Source organism: Dermacentor andersoni, chromosome 4 (genome assembly GCF_023375885.2).
Source record: "Dermacentor andersoni chromosome 4, qqDerAnde1_hic_scaffold, whole genome shotgun sequence".
NCBI lineage: Eukaryota > Metazoa > Arthropoda > Arachnida > Ixodida > Ixodidae > Dermacentor > Dermacentor andersoni.
In genome coordinates, this window is record NC_092817.1 from 9,758,222 (window position 1) to 9,774,562 (window position 16,341).

General features: G+C 45.9%; 1 protein-coding gene across 6 annotated transcripts in view; it reads right to left on the reverse strand.

Annotated features, from left to right (window-relative positions):
* The window catches only part of LOC126535758 (allene oxide synthase-lipoxygenase protein-like), a 134,400-nt gene that overhangs the window by 52,516 nt on the left and 65,543 nt on the right, over positions 1–16,341 (reverse strand). For 3 of the 6 annotated variants that reach the window (XR_008613572.2, XM_050182548.3, XM_055073376.2), the window contains exon 1: positions 11,505–11,617. The exons of the other annotated variants lie outside the window; for them this stretch is intronic. Coding sequence is in view for 2 of the 3 variants with exons in the window: in XM_050182548.3 (XP_050038505.1) it covers positions 11,505–11,532 (28 nt within the window). In the remaining variant the exon portion in view is untranslated. Of the gene's footprint in view, positions 1–11,504; positions 11,618–16,341 lie in introns of those variants that run through there. 6 annotated transcript variants of the gene reach the window in all.

The following is a 16,341-nucleotide window of genomic DNA, read 5'->3' on the forward strand; positions in this document are numbered from 1 at the left end:
CTGGTTTAAAACACCCGCAGCATATATTCCCTAAATGTCTGCAGTTGGCAGAAAAGGTAGTACTACCTCTGGTACGATTCATCCATCCTGATGAGCTTGCAAGTTGCATCATGTATGATGTTTTCCCTATCTTTGCAAAATATGTTCTGTTTTCGACCCTTTCACATTGTTGTATTTGATACTCGGATTTGTTGCTTTTGTTTAGGCTCTTTATGCGTGTATTGTTATGTGAACTTCTACGCTTATGCCAGCATTGTGCATTCTGCATGCTATCTGATTTTATGTATTTTACTTTTGTCTATTACAGTTTTAACAAATGTATTCTTGCTTGTGCTAATTGTTCTTGCATTTCTTTTGCTTATTCTAAGCATCACTTCTGTGATAATTCCTCCCAGGGATTGACAGTGTGTAAAAAAAGAGGAACCACAAGCGCTTATATTTCATTTGAACACGAGTGTTCTTCTCGGCCGCTCTCTCCCGATAGCAATCGACGCACACACTTCCAGGAAAGCAGCCTTATCGTGTCATTTCGCACCAGTCTATTCCCCGATCTGTAACTCACTCCGGCTGTGTTCAAGTATCTGTTGCTAATTCTTTCATAAAAGTTTTTTGATGCTGTTTTACTTATTTCACATCTATACTTGACCGATGGGTTCAATTGCACTTTTTTATTAACATCCCAACTTCGATTTGAGCAACCAATTTTAAATGTCGATGTATGTATACTTGTAACCGAGTAGAACTTGTTGCTGGGCGAGTTGGTTGGTGAGTTGGCTCAATCTCTCATTTCATATTCTCCCTCCGAATTCTTTATTTTCCTTTTTGGCGCAACAATGTATTCATTATATCCCAACCAACTCGCCCAGTAACAAGTTCTACCTAACTATATTTCTAGCACAGTGGGCCCCATTTCTACCATGTCTTCTTCAAGTTACATCACCCATTTGTGTAATCAGCGCTCGATCTGTCGTTTCATACTCTCCCTTCCAAGTCTTTATTTTCCTTGTTGGCGCAACAATGTATTCATAATACTTGTGGCAGTTTAGCCTGTGTAGTTTTTCCGTGCTCTTCCCATGCATTACGTCATTCAATCGTCAACTTCTTTATCCCAGCAACTTAGCAGATTTGTATTCCATTTCTGGTGCATTTTATTTGATACTTTCAGACCTCTTTTACTGTTCCAACGACAGGATAACGGAGGTAATGTCCAGAGCGTGCAACTCTTCCTTCTGAGATTTTTGTGCAAACGTCACTATACACACGCAGTCGAGGCAAAACCTCATCGTGGCCAGTACGGTAGACGAAGACTTTACCCTCAAGCTGGGAGTGGTAAACATCAAATTGGAAGGAACCGTGTTTGCGCTCCCGCCATACACAAAGCCCATCCCGGGCACTGTCCGTGTGGTGTGGTGCATGGTAGAGCAACAGGCACATCCGAAGAAAGACTCGCCGAACCACTAGCCGCGAATGACTGCGGTATTCTGCATGCAAGAATGCTAGGCAAGTGAACGTCAACAGTTATCCCGTTTGAGGAGCCTCATGTTCTGTTCTAAGTGAGCGTAGCTAGCTCCTACACAAGATGCAGGTCATACAGATCTATCCAATATTGCAAAGCCTACGGAGCACTCGGCCACCGGCAAGATGCCTAAGCCCCGACAGCGACGTCTGCAATAAGTGTGGAGAGCGAAGCCCTAAACCCTAGCGTAACTGCCAACTGAAATACAAACTGTGCCACCTCCCGTAGGAAACGGCCAGTAAAGAATGCAGGAGGAAACTGAAGCCAGCGCCACCTCCTTTGTGGGTGAGGGAAAAAATAGCTCAGAACAGAGTACAACCACATTCGAATGCGACAACAATGACTTCCTCGCCCTCACCCCGAGCGTCTCCTGGTCAATCACTCCGGTACGCTAAAGGTCTTGGTCTCGTGGGAGATCCCGGTCCAGGTCGGTGGTGCGACGAGACATCGTGATATAACCCAAAGTCACCTAGGTAGAGATGATAGCGGGCCACAGGAAGGAAATCGGATTACAAAGAAAATCAAGGCATGAAGATACAGTTTCCACGCTAAGACGAGTGAATGCTAAACTAAAGGACAGGGTAGATTAGCAAGAAACGAGAGAACAGGAAAAAGAGGCGGCGTGGGAGAAGAAACTTGAGATGCTTATGAAGCAGTTGCAATTACAGCACCAACCGCAGAAAGAACCTACAGCACCAGTTAATAATGATAACACTATAGCGACACTAGAGGCCCGCTCAGAAGCACGTATACACTAAACGGTAGAAGAAAGCAAAAAGGAATTTCAAGCCATGCTTGTCTCGGAGATGCAGTAAATCCAAGCAATGGTGCAAACCGCAATACAATCACTGAAATTGGAAATAGCACAGATGGCTGACATTCTTAACCAAAGATTATCCGTGCTGGAAAAGAGAGAACAGGCAAGAAAGAAGCCCAAATATCCGGGCAGAGAAGTACATATGAAGGAAAACTTTGATAGTTAAGGTCGAGATCAACACAGGAAGGACAGAACGCCAGTGGCTCAAGGTATGACAGCGGAAGTGCATATCCATCATCAGGAAACAGCAGAACCTAATACAGTTGACCAATATACTGAATTAACACTCAAGCAGGGCTAGTTGGTGACTGAAAATATTCCTAGGGGTGAGCAGCGCAACCCGGACGAAAGACAAAAGGAAGTGCACTATACGAGCGCCGACTAACAACTGGTTTATTTTTTCAAACAAGGTATAAATATACAGAGAATGTGCTCATGTGATGAAGTGACGCTTACAAGTGGTGAAAGGGTGTTAGCCTGTCTTGCCGTTCAAAAACTCCGTTTCTTTATCATGCAGAGAGACAGAAGTCTGGCTGACGCTTGCGCTTGAGTTGAAATGCATGAAGTAGGCTTTCGCAATCTCGCGGGTGATTTGATTTTCATTTTATACAATATTTGGTTTTTTTCAAACAAAGGTTTGCATGGGCAATTTCGACAATGCACGGCCAGATTCGAGTCTCTTGAATTTCTTATCGCACCTTGGTGCTCCATAAGGCGGATGTTAAGGTAGCGTTTCGTCTGCCCAAAGTACTTTTTGCCGCACGAAGGTGGAATAGCGTAGACTACTCCCACCGAGCATACCACGAGCTGCCCCTTGTGGTTGACGCATCACGTGTCCTTGGACGCCTGTTTAGGTCTGTTGACGCGATTGCAAATCTTATTTAACGAGTTTTTAGCTGAAAAGACAACTTGAACACCATATTTAATGGCTGTCTTGTTTAAACCATGACCGATTTAATGTACATAAGGGATGATTGCAAACTTTTTTACCGTTTCGATCTGTTTCTGGGCTGCTTCCCCTTTATTTATGTTCTTCACTAGTCCTTCGCACATTCATACAACAACACATTTTGGAAAACCGGCCCTTTCTAGACGATTAAACTGTTGCAAAAAGTCAGATTAGCGAGGTGGTGGCCTGACTTTCCAAGTGTGGAACCTAAACACGTCATGCCTCTTTTACTATTTTTTTAGTGTGTTGACGCGTAGATTAAAATTGGTTTGTTTGACCGGGAGTTAAATTGCCAACAAGTATGTTGTGCTGTTAATCCTAACTGTGAATCCAAAAATTGAGTTTCATTATTATTTGGCTATTCATGAGTAAATACGAGACCCATTCCTTCTTTATCAAAGGCTGCAAGAATAGCGCCAATATTTCTGGAACTTGTTTGAGAGCGGATAACAACCAAGTAGCCATCAACAAGCCAAAAACACTCGATCATTGTTCCTGCCAAGACGCTCTCCAGCGCACGGTCAACACTGCCGAGAGAGATCTCGCTTAGAATTGGTGCAACCTGAGAGCCAATCCAGACCCCTTGCTTCTGAATTAGAACTTCATTATCCCAGATAACGAATCTGGAATTTAAACAATAAAGCAAGAATCGAGAAATGACTGAACCGGGACGCCACTCTCATTCCTACACTTTAACTCATCGTTATCCATAATGCAATATTTTATTGTCTTCATCAGCTGATTTCCAGGAAGGGAATATTACAAAGATGTGACGTCAACGCTGAAGGTTGTGCATGCTGGATACACCCCTTCTTGTAACAACCTAACGACTTCTGAGTTCTTTACTTTGAACGGGTCTTCTACCTGGAGCCCTGTTAAGTTCTTCTGAATATAACCAGAGACTACATGTTGTCAAGTGTTTCTCTCAGACACACAATTATGTGCAAAGGTTGCTCAGGTTTATTCTTCTTTTTTTTGGTATTAAAACCTCAAGGTTCAACCCCTGGCTTTTGTTCACTGTACTTCCAGCAACAATTTCTTTGCTTGATCTTTGACTTTCTAAGGTTCGACGTGTGCCTCCTTGAAGTTTTTTGTTAAGGCAGTCGAGACTTTCCCAGAAAACTGCCCTTCCGTTAAGAGGACGAAGTGCCCTTCTTTAACAGCGGTCAACAATTTCACTTCATTTTTTCTTAAGAATTGTACAAGGGGTTGAATCTTGTGCACACTGACATTCCGGTTTCCTTGAGATTTGACTAATACGTCAACGCACTCAGAAATGCACCTGAATATTCATCTTCTTCTACGTGCCTGGACACTGATCTAACGGCGGCTATTTCATTGGCTGGGTCTAGGCATAGTTCTAGGCAGAACTTTGGGCCTCATTCAAGAATTTTCATCTGCTTATCTGGAACGACAATATCGGTCAGGTTCAGCACTTTTGTCGTGGGCTCTTCTCGTCGGGAGGTAGGTTGCGCCGGCGTTGCGCCAGAGGAATTCCAGCGAAGACTGGCTTGTCCTAGACCACTCATGGTATCGACGGTACTCACGTTGTCTTCCTTTCATAAAACCACAAACGAACTTGAGGCAGTCTCGCAGCATCCTGGCCTGGCTCATCCATTGGGACCGCAAAATCTTGCAAATCCTTCTGGTGCGGCCGACCATGGGACGGAAAATTTCGCACAGAGCCATAAATACTTCTGGACACGTACCATGGCGAAGATGCCAAGACGCCACGCTTGTAGGACACTTGCACACAGCTATTGTCTCGGCCAAGTAGGCAGGGTCATGAAGGACTTGGTTACAGAGAGGAAAGGTGTAACCTTTCCGCTACCATCCGCCACCATCCGCCACCATGCAGCATCCGCGACCACACATCAAGCTAAACAAAGAAGCCGTTATACTACACCGACTTCAGATGGGAAATTACCTCCACGGCACAACTACACGCGATGTACCCCTCAAAATTTGCAAGAGATTGACAATTCTGCAATACACCAAACGCCCTTTACTACATGGTCTGGGAATGCAAAAAAAAAAGAGCCGTGGACAAAGTCTATCCAAGCACCAACAGAAGATCAGTGGGAGACCCAGCTGACAAACCCAAGTCCTGAGGACCAGCTACGTCTGGTGAACAGGCCCAGTCTATCAGCACAGGGCCACGGCTACCTGGAATAGGGAGGCCACCCACCTTCGTGCATCAACAGTTTGTCCTCCAAAATAGTTTATTCGCTCACTCACTCCGATCTCTTGTAATGGACTTTATATATATTGTCACGTAGTAGAGAGGGTGAAGAAGGTAGCGAAACTGTGATTGACGAAACCAGCATTTAATTGGGCGAATCTGTGCCCTCAGAAGCAGGCTGCACTTAAAGGACAACGATAGCGGCGAACACAGTCGCCCATCGTCGAAAATCTCATCTGTCGGCATTTATACATGAGCCACCGAAGCTTCCAGAATAATCGCTGGTCCCTGCGTGTCTTCCAGAAAATGCTACACAATTCGTGTCGCACATGTAATCAGACTACACAAGCTTGGGTGACAACAGACTGTGGGTAGAAACATCGATAACATTCGAGAAACTTCCGATACATGCGGGCGTGTCGCACGCTGAGCGATAACAATGTTCTCTCGAAATAAAATGTGTGCGAATGAATTACTGCCTCTGTAAAAAATATCTTAACAAGTGCTCAAAATGCAAGAATAGTCGTGTACTTAGATTTAGGGCTACAATAAAGAAGTCGATGTGATCAAAATTAATTCGTATAGTCTCCCATTACGGCGTGCGTCATAATCACATCGTAGTTTTGTCAATATGACAGTAACTATTTCATAAGTACTCGAAAAGTTTATATGCTGGGCAAGGTTTCCAACGGTCTAGTGATATGCAGGCGGCATTTTAATGTATCTGGTTTAATTTCAGACAACCAATATTCGTAAGTAAACAACTAAAAAAAACTGCTTCACCTGAAATTGGGCTGCGATTATCCAAGGCTGCACAAATGTGCTGTCATTTTACTTAATCTTTCTTCTCGCTCGAAGAAGACATGCAGCGAACATGGCCGAGCAAAGACGCGCAGGGCTCATGACGCTGAGTACGAGGTCGCGTGTTTGACCCCTGGCCGCGGCGACCTTATTTCGATGAGCACGACATGCAAAGACGCTGGTGTGCCGTGCTGTGGGCTGGGCGCACGTTAAGGAGTCACTGATACACTTTTCTAACTAATCATAGGATAACATCAATATTAAAGGACGTCGCCTCACGAATCTCCTGCCTCAAAAATTTGAAGTTTGAAGTCTATTTCAGGCAACTAGGAAAAAAATAAGCGGTTGCCTAGGGGACCGGCGAAAATGCAAGAAAGCTTGACAGGGCGCCTGCTCCCCGAAAGCCCAAATTCACTACCAAAATGACACAGTGCTCTGTGTGGCAATTTCACAAAAGCTATAACCGTGCAGAAAAAAAAACAATAGACATAAGACACAAGAAGTAGGTGTGTACAGTAACGCTCTTTTACATAAATATGCATAAATAAATATATTACATTTAAATAAGTCACAAAAAGTATACAAGTGGAAGCAAACAGATGACAATATTAACGCCGGCGAACGAAAGATTGATTTTCGCGACTTTCAATTATGACACAAATTGTAGAATGAAAAAGAGGAGCTACTTTTAGAGAACATGACAAGGGTTATATTTACATTAATAATAAATATGAATGTGCCTTTCATTTAAAAACATGGTACGAGCCGATCTCCTCAACTAAGGTAGCTACAAAAGGATGTTGGTCTAAGAAATGCGGAATCTGATAGCTTAGATTTTCAATGCCCTAATTGCCACTGATGTTTGTCGAATTCTCCTCCTATAAGCGGAGTTAGACGTAATTATCGCACCAAAGAGCGGCTTTCTCTGCCCTTTCGTCTCCGCTAGCGCGCTCAAAGCTACACGGGAGAAATGGCAAAGGGGTAAGGGCCTGCCTAAACGTTTAGCGTCTCGCCGTCGAGAGAGCTCGTCGCGGGACCCCGTGGCGGCCGCGGCTCATGGACGCCACGCAGCACACCGCGGCCATCTCCGAGGCCACGTGCAGTCGACGCAGCCACGCGCAACTGTCGCGTGTAGACCAGCAGAGCAAAAGTGAAATGCTTTTTTTCTGTCATTCTGGGATAGCAGACGCACATAATTTTCATTTATTTAACTCAAAATTAGCAATAATAGTATTACTGGGAGTGTTCTTGCGAACGCGAAACCAGCCAATAGCCCTTGGTGGGCTTCGCTGCTTGCGACGCTGCATGAGGCACTGTGAAGGCGAGAGCGAGCGATCTTTCACTGTTTTTGACAGGAGATTCTAAATTCTCTGCTGTATGAGGTGCAATAATATCTGGCGCATATTCACTGGAGCCTCTTCTACCGATCGCCGACGTTTTGTTACTATGTTCAAATTTCGGGTCCCTTATAGAACCCAGGTGGTCGAAATTCATCCGGAGCCCTAGCTGCACTTCGCCGTTTCTCGTGACCAAATGTACAATATGGAGATGTGAAGCTATACAGTTTAATTTCAATGCTGAAAACATGCCGCCAAGACGGGAACACACAGGACACACTCGTAGCCGAACGCGCGTCTCTGTATGGGGCTTGTGTGGCACGCCCGAGAGCAACTACGTTGTGCGGATGCAGACGCCACAGGAGCAGCGTGTCGCGCCAAGCGGGAACAAAAGCGGGGTGTGAAAAACAATGGAGGCCTCGCCCCACCAGCTCGCATATCTAAGTGGTGCGCCTTGGCGCGATGTGCGCTGTGGGACACCATTGTGTTGGAACTCCTACGTCACGTGGTGCACACTTTACTGCGTCGCAGGTGATCGCACAAAACACTCGCCCTTTCCTGGAGCTGTTGCCTCGATGTTGTTTTCGCGAGCGCGCTAATAAAACCGTCTCATAACCCCAACAAGAGACGACCCTCCACAAAGCCCGAAGGCGCATTTAATAGCGGATGAGAATTTGTTACTTCGGCGGTGTTGCTACTGATTATTCTAGAAACTCATGTTCAATTATGCACTTTCGACCACATGGTCTCCCGTTTGTAAAGTTTACTTCAGAGGAAATCCTTAGCAATGGTCGAAGCGGGATAGATGTTCCCCAGCAGTGCACTTGCATTTAGCAGGCGCCTATTTATAAAGTCCTTGCAACAGCATCAGAACATTTCAATAAAATGAATGGAAAAGCCTACAATACAACAGTTAAGGTCATGAATCGTTCCAGCAATTCCAGATGCGAGGGAGGTCAACTCGGTCTTGTGCGCCAAGCTCACTCACGAGAGCAAGAAACACCAATTAGCGGCCGTCGCCTGGCGGCCCTTTGTCGCAATCAAGATTGTCATTAAAGCCAATCTTGAGGCACTTTCACTCTGCGACACTTCCGGTGCATGAACGTGTTATGTCGCTTTTCGTGCAGTGACGCATGTGCTTCTAAATGTTATTATTTCCGTTATAAATCCTCAGAGCATTACACATGTGTTTGCCGTTCATTTTAAATGATGAAACGACAGAATCGGACTATAGAAAATGATCGTATAACTTGGTCCGCAATATATGCTTTAAAATAATAGGTTAATGGGGGATTGCTTATTGTGCAGTATAACATAACACATGCAAGAACACAATGAAACAAAAATACATGTTTGAAACGTGTCCCTAGGACTGACTAACGTGGCTCCCAACATTCTTCCCAATTAGCTCTACCAGAACTACGACAATGACGGCGACTGCCTACAGGAACTAATTTCCATTTTAGACAAATGACTTTAAATAATGAGGCGCCAAGGATAGAGTGAAAAATAGCATTATGGTCAATACTCTTTGCTATCAGCCTGCAGAATAGCGCGCAATGGATGTACATTTTAAGGGCTCTCTGGTAATATCTTAGTGTTCAAGATTCTGATAGAGACCTCCGATAAGGTTAGTAGATGTTATAGCCTTCAAGAGAACAAAGTAATTACTGTCCTGTCCGAGCATGAAGTTGCCGCTCTCTGGGCCCTTTTAGCCTGAAGCAGACGAGGTTTTTTGGTGCACAAATTCCAACTAGCGAAAAAACTATGGGAAGACCCGTTTTTGTTTTGTTTATTAGGGCCCGTATTCACAAAAAGCTCTTACGCTAGAATAGTTCGCAAGAGAAAATGTCAGCCAGTTCTGATGCCGGGCATGTCATTAGTGAAGGCCGCCCGCCTTCACTAATCTCAGAGATATGACAAGACCGGCAGAGCGGCGAAGAGCAGCGAGCCATCTTGCAACGCCACGCCATATTGAACGCGGGCGTTGCGCGAAAGCAATGATGATGTGCCTTCAAAACGTGGCACGCACCAACAATGAGGCATGGCTCGAGAATCGGGTCATTGTGCACTCAATCAATAACGCGAAGGACTGTCACTTCTTCCTTCTTCGGCACACGTGGCTGGATTGGCTCGCCTTCACGTTCCGGGATATCGCCTTCAGAGCGCACTCATTGTTCGAGCATTGGCACGAGCCGGTGCGCCCGTCGCACCAAGGAGGCGTCGCGCTAGACCCCACGTGACGCAAAAGTGAAAGTATACCCTTGAACGCGATCGGCCGAGAGTGTGACTAGTTCGTGTGTGCTCTAAAGTCCTTTGCTTCGACTGCACGGGTATTCAAGCTTGTTACCGATGCGTCGTTCGCGCAAAGACGCAGTAAGAAATTGACATCGGCGTCATTACCGTCAATCCTTGGTCGGAGAGATATCCGGTGAAATATCACTAAAATCCCAGAGGTAACAGGTTCGCAAAACTACTTGCCGTACTTGATAACAGCATAAAAGACGAATACGAATGAACAAAGGACACAAACACAACGCTTGTGTTCTAGTCTCATACCGTGTGCCCTTTAGGTGTTTTTCAAACATAGAACCTAGCCAACTATCCCAAGCCAACACTTAGTGAAGGCCCTCGTATATGTGGCTGTTGTTACTCCTGTCATAGTCTCAGTTTCGCGCCTTTGACATGTCTGCTAAAGCAATAAACCGAATACTCCACACTAAGGTTATGGTCGAGAATATTTATTTTTCATGTCGTCCTTGACGCGCAGCACCTGTTTCAAGATGACCGCCGCGCATTATATACTCGCACTAAAAACTATATATCGCACGTAGCATATATCGTTCTTGGCCGCTGGTGGAGCCGCTCATTTCGAGCACCTGAACTGTCCAGAAAAGGTTTTGTTCCCTCAGGGATCAAAAAGATGTGCAAAGAAAATTTTGCTACTGCTGTTTGGGTTTTTCAATGACCCAATCATCTCATGTATCTGTGATATACGATATGGACCAGCCCATCAATCGGGGAAATATGTTGAAATCATGGAAATAAAATGCAGAATATATGACCGTCAGTCAATTAGGCGGAGAAAATGCCACAAGACGAGCGAGGATAATTTTGTATAGTAAAGCAGCGACTAATCTATCCGTCCGTCTATCTACTCATACGCATGTTCGTTCAACCGTCGATAGGACTGCGTGTCTGAAAGCGCGAAATATTTAGAAGCTTAGGAGCATCGCACGTAAAAGAGTTTTATTGTTAGGAACGATATTGTAATGTCGTCACAAAATATCAGGCTGTCATTAACGTGTTCAAGTATCCGTAATGTATATTTAATTCATTTACACTCATCGCGCCTAAATTTACGAGGCATGTACCTTGCTATGCGAGCTGCGGTGATTACTTTCATTGTTTCTACGGTCGCCAGAGAACGGGTGTCGTGCGGTTTCGGTGTACGCTAGGAAAGAATGGTCGCTGGTAAAGCGGCATCCCCGGACTTCGTACTCAGTTGCAGTGCCTGCGGCAGCGCAGCATTCGCTGCCCCGCGTCGCCACCGTGGCTCGCATTGATATCGCGACGTCGGGCTCAGCAACGCAAGGATAGTCACTTAGCACGTGCAAAAAAGCGTCGACCACACGAAGAGCGTTTCCAACATAACTTCGGCTTGGCTGTGCGCGGCAATACCGTGTTCATGTTATGCTGCGACATTACTGCGCTGTAATGAGGGCAGAGTACTTTTTCATTTGATCACCGATCAAAGCGCGCATTTTGCTCAATGGGATGTGTGCTGCACTTGGCAGTCGGCAGTAAATGTGTGCCTGAATCCTGCGTCTATACAGAGCCAATAACACGCACAACCACAAATAAAAAAAGCGAGGCTGTCGAAGGAAGCATTAATATCTCACTGATCCCCTGCTCCTCCTCTGGACCCATGGTTTCGGCGCTGGGCTGGCCACCGGTCTGAAGTGGTGCGAGTGCGAAAGGCTTCGCAGGCCACTTCGTGCACGGCGCCGGACGTCTACAGGTCTGGCCTCTGGCTGCGTTCCGTAATTTCCCGCAGAGTTAGAAGCCACTCGGCCGACTGACGGCAGTACAGCTCCAGCCACGTTCGTCTTCCACAACGCCAGCTTCTAAATCGGTCCGCCGCGGCGCCCGAGTTTTGTTTTTCTTTGTTGAGCCCGCTCGTGCGTTACAGGGAGCCTTCATACAACACAGATGGTACGAAGGCAGTCTGCGCTGGCATAAAGCGCCGCCTGGCGCGAGCGAGGCGCATTTGCAAAACAAGCAATCGCTTGTCTTGCGACTGTTTGTCCAAGCCCATTGCTTAGATAACAGTTTTCCGGTAGCAAGCTTACTGCGCATTCATTTTGGGTTAATACCCTTCGAAGAATGCTAATATTTGTGTGGCCGGTGCTTTAATGAATGTGTTCGAAGCTGAGTAGTGAGTTGGCATGTTCACCCCATTTGTAAATGTGAGAGCACCTTCAATAAAGGCTGAATATTTTATCTCCAGCAATCCTCTGATGTATTCGGATTGCGCAAATGCCTCTAGCTCGCCTAAGCGCCTTGTGCAGCAGCGCGAATTTTCTGCCAAGGCCAGGCAATCGGACTTGGTCCGAGATGGCCAAACGTTTCAGCGCCGCTGCTTAGATATGTGTTATGACTAAGCACTGCCCATTAAGAAAATTATGGAACGCAGAACTCGATTGGAGTGCCACAGCTTGCTTGCTAAAACATAAAGTTTCCTTCATTACGAGCACCTTCATCCCACCATCACGCTGGTACTTAGGCTACACATATAGAACAACATGATATATACTTGAGTTATGTGATGATTCCGCTGTTCTTCCGCTGTCTGCCTTTGTTTCTTTATTATATTGCTTTTTTGGCATTCTTTAGTTGTTGGAGTGTTTTTGTAGATTGTGATAGCCCGCCTACCGTGGCTTATTTTCTCAGGATATTGTCATTTAATAAATAAAAACGAGAACTATTTGCACTTACCGTGGTTAGTCCAGGGTCGTATCAAGCGACACTGGGAAATCAGGCTACCAATAGTCAATACCGCATTACACCTATTAAGCGTTAGTGTTGTCCCGTTAAGATACGTTGGTTTTTTAAGAGGAACATTCACATTTGAAGGTATCATATCGAAACATATTCAAATAATTAAATTTAGAGGTATACTACTAATACTAATTTTGATGAGGTCTGTTGCATACGTAGGCATAACTTGGCCTCGTCGATATTATGCAGAAAGCTAGAAGTCATTAAAAAATCCAAGCGTTCTTTGAACACTCTACTTCGTGTATGAAAAGAGACATCACAGTTCTGTTAATTGCATCAAGTGGGACATATGAAGCAAACAGAACTAACATGCTATGTGCCAGTCCCAATTATACGAATAACTTGTGCGTGTTACTTTCGCAAAACTGACCTATGCACTGTGGTGATTTCATGAAAGCCGTAAAATAATATTTGATATGGGTGCCCACTAGAAAGTGTGACATAGCTAAAGTAATTGTAATGTATCTTTTTTTTAAGGAATTATGCAATATGTGCTCAAACATTTTTCGTAGCTAGCTTCAACGTTTTCACATTATTATTTTTTTTCGGAACATCGGTAGCATTCACGCCACCAATATTCAAAGCTACGAAAGTTGCCGCCTTGCGTATTTTCTGAATTTATAGTGCACTTAACGCTGCTTTATAATACATGGGCTCGAGCACTGAATGGCCATAATTTTTTTCGACTTCGCCCCTGCCCAGACACGTGCCTGCATGACCAGGCCCAGCCCGGGCTCGCGACTATAGGAACTTAGTATATGAATACTTGGTGCTGGGCTTCTAAGCACGAGGTCGCGCGATCGAGTGCCGGCCACGGCAGCCGCATTTCGATGGGCGCGAAATGGGAAGGCAACGTGCACTTAGATTTAGGTGCACGTTAAAGAACCCCAGGTATTCCAAATTTCCGTAGTCCCCCACTACGACGTGCCTCATAATCTGAAAGTGGGTTTGGCACGTAAAACTCCATAATCTAGTCTATAAATGCCTTAAAACTATCGTGGTCTACGCGGTTTGTTCTAAGACATTGCCATACAACTATGAAGGGATTACGGTCACTGACCAAGTCTGATGAATAATCTGACGTTTCGGAACCGCGTACGGGTTCCTTGTTCACTGAATTGGACATGAAATCGTCGTCACTTATATAGCCAGCACGTGACGTAATGAACGTGCGTAAACGGCAGGCATAGTCCCTGGTGTCCGGTACTTTGTACTTGTACTTTGTACATGTACTTTGAATGTGCTTTGGTGTACTTTTCGGTATGCGGAGACACGGTGCAAGAACGCATTCGTCGGTAAAGGAGAAGCAAGCCATTCAAAGCCTACGGAATAACAGTAGCATCGCCATTCTACCCTCCGACAAAGGCAACGCCACGGTCCTGCTAGATAAGAGCGACTACCACAAGAAGATGTTGGCCCTTCTCGAAGACCATCATACGTACGCTCCTCTGGCTTATGACCCTACAAGCAGACTACAAACCAAACTCCAAAAATTGCTGGCCAGGCTGTTTAAGTTGGTCCCTCCGCACCACGTGGGTCTCTATCACCGTTTGCTCTGCACGATCGGATCAACCCCTGCAATCTACGGCCTGCCAAAAGTCCACAAGCCTGACGTCCCACTTCGTCCTATCGTCGACTTCACCAGATCACCACTCTACCGACTATCGGGTTACCTTCCCCAGGTGTTGAGCCCTCTTGCCGGTAAGACCTCGACGCACGTCGAAAACTCATCCGCATTTGTAGCAAAGATAAAGGACATCACGTTGAGTGAAGATGACGCCTTGGTCTCGTTCGACGTCACATCGCTTTTCACTAGTATCCCAGTGGATATGGCAGTAGCCACATGCAAAGAAGCCCTAGAAGCAGACAGTGGTCTTCCTGGTCGCACCCCCTTCGACGTCCCCGAACTCAGCGAGCTGCTGCGGTTTTGTCTAAGCAACACGTATTTTTCTTATGGTGGCAGCCTTTATCAGCAAACGCATGGCACGGCAATGGGAGCGTCAATATCGGTCACCACGGTCAATCTAGTAATGGACGCCTTGGAAGGGAAAGTGCTGGCCACATTCAACCCGGCACCTAAAGTTTTTTACCGCTACGTGGATGACTGTTTCTGTATTTTGAAGAAACAAGACATCCAACGCTTCCTGGACTGCCTGAACGCCCAAAATGCGCACATACAATTCACTGTGGAACACGAGAGGGACAACTCGTTGCCTTTCTTGGAGGATGTACTGGTTCGTCGGGATGGGGACGCTCTCGCCTTCTCGGTATACAGGAAGCCTACACACACAGGTCGTTATCTTAAGTTTAATTCTTGTCACCCTGTCGGCCATAAGACATCCGTAGTGTCGTCCCTGATAACACGTGCCGTACGCGTCTGCTCAGGCGACGATGCACTAAAAAAGGAATTACAGACGATCCACCGTGAACTAACCCGCAACGGCTACCCTAGTCGTTTCATACAAAGGACCGAGAAGCGGATATTAGAGCCAAGCTCGGAGAACAACACGACAATCCGTGCACGTGCAGCCATCCCTTACGTCCAAGGAATCAGCGAGGCACTGTCACGCGTATTTTCGAAATACGATTTGCGCATTGCCCACATCCCGACCAGCAAGCTCAGGAACCAGCTCATGAATGTCAAAGACCGGTTACCTGTTGAATCATTCCCAGGAAATGTGTATAAGATACCAGGCGCTGATTGCCACAGAGTATATATTGGTGAAACAGGGAAGTTCTCCAGACGCCTCAAGGAACATAAACGTGATGTAAGAAATAATAGCCACACGACGAACGCCATTGCCGAGCATGCGCATGAACATAATCAGAAGATTGACTGGGACAATGCCACTGTTGTTGCCAAAGAAAAGAACGTGTCATCCCGACGGCTGCTAGAATACCTATCATTCAATCGACGCCAGCTACAATGAACCGGATACCAGGGACTATGCCTGCCGTTTACGCACGTTCATTACGTCACGTGCTGGCTATATAAGTGACGACGATTTCATGTCCAATTCAGTGAACAAGGAACCCGTACGTGGTTCCGAAACGTCAGATTATTCCTCAGACTTGGTCAGTGGCCGTAATCCCTTCATTTCCATGCCTGACCAGACGAACTTTCGTCGAACTCTTAATTATGTTACCATACAACTACATGCATTGACAACAAAACATTGCGCACAGCTTTTTCCTACAAGGGACGTGTACAGCTAAGCTGCAAAGGTCGACAAGAAGCAAAACCTAGGTTAAGAAACTGCGGCAATGCCAATTGTTTCTTGTGTGTGTGTGTGTGTGTGTGTGTGCGTGTGCGTGTGCGTGTGCGTGTGCGTTTGTGTGTGTGTGTGTGTGTGTGTGTGTGTGTGCACAGCTCTTTTTGTAAACTGCCAGAATTATGCGCACGTGTAAAATAAGACAGATTCGCCATAATTCAAAGCATTGAGAGCGATAGCGAGGTTAAGCGTTGCGCTCTCTGGCTCCTCGCACGCTATTCTAACAATAGACAGTTTTAGTTACACGTACGTAGAGGCTTTGCGTACGTAGATCTTCTACGTGTCAGCAGTGCGCATGCGTACAACGTAGCGGGCGCGCGCGCGTCTCACAGACGTACGTGAGATTCAATTCTTTGCGTGCGTTTCTTGCGCACGTGGACAGCTTCGCGCGGGAGTTCCGCGAGAT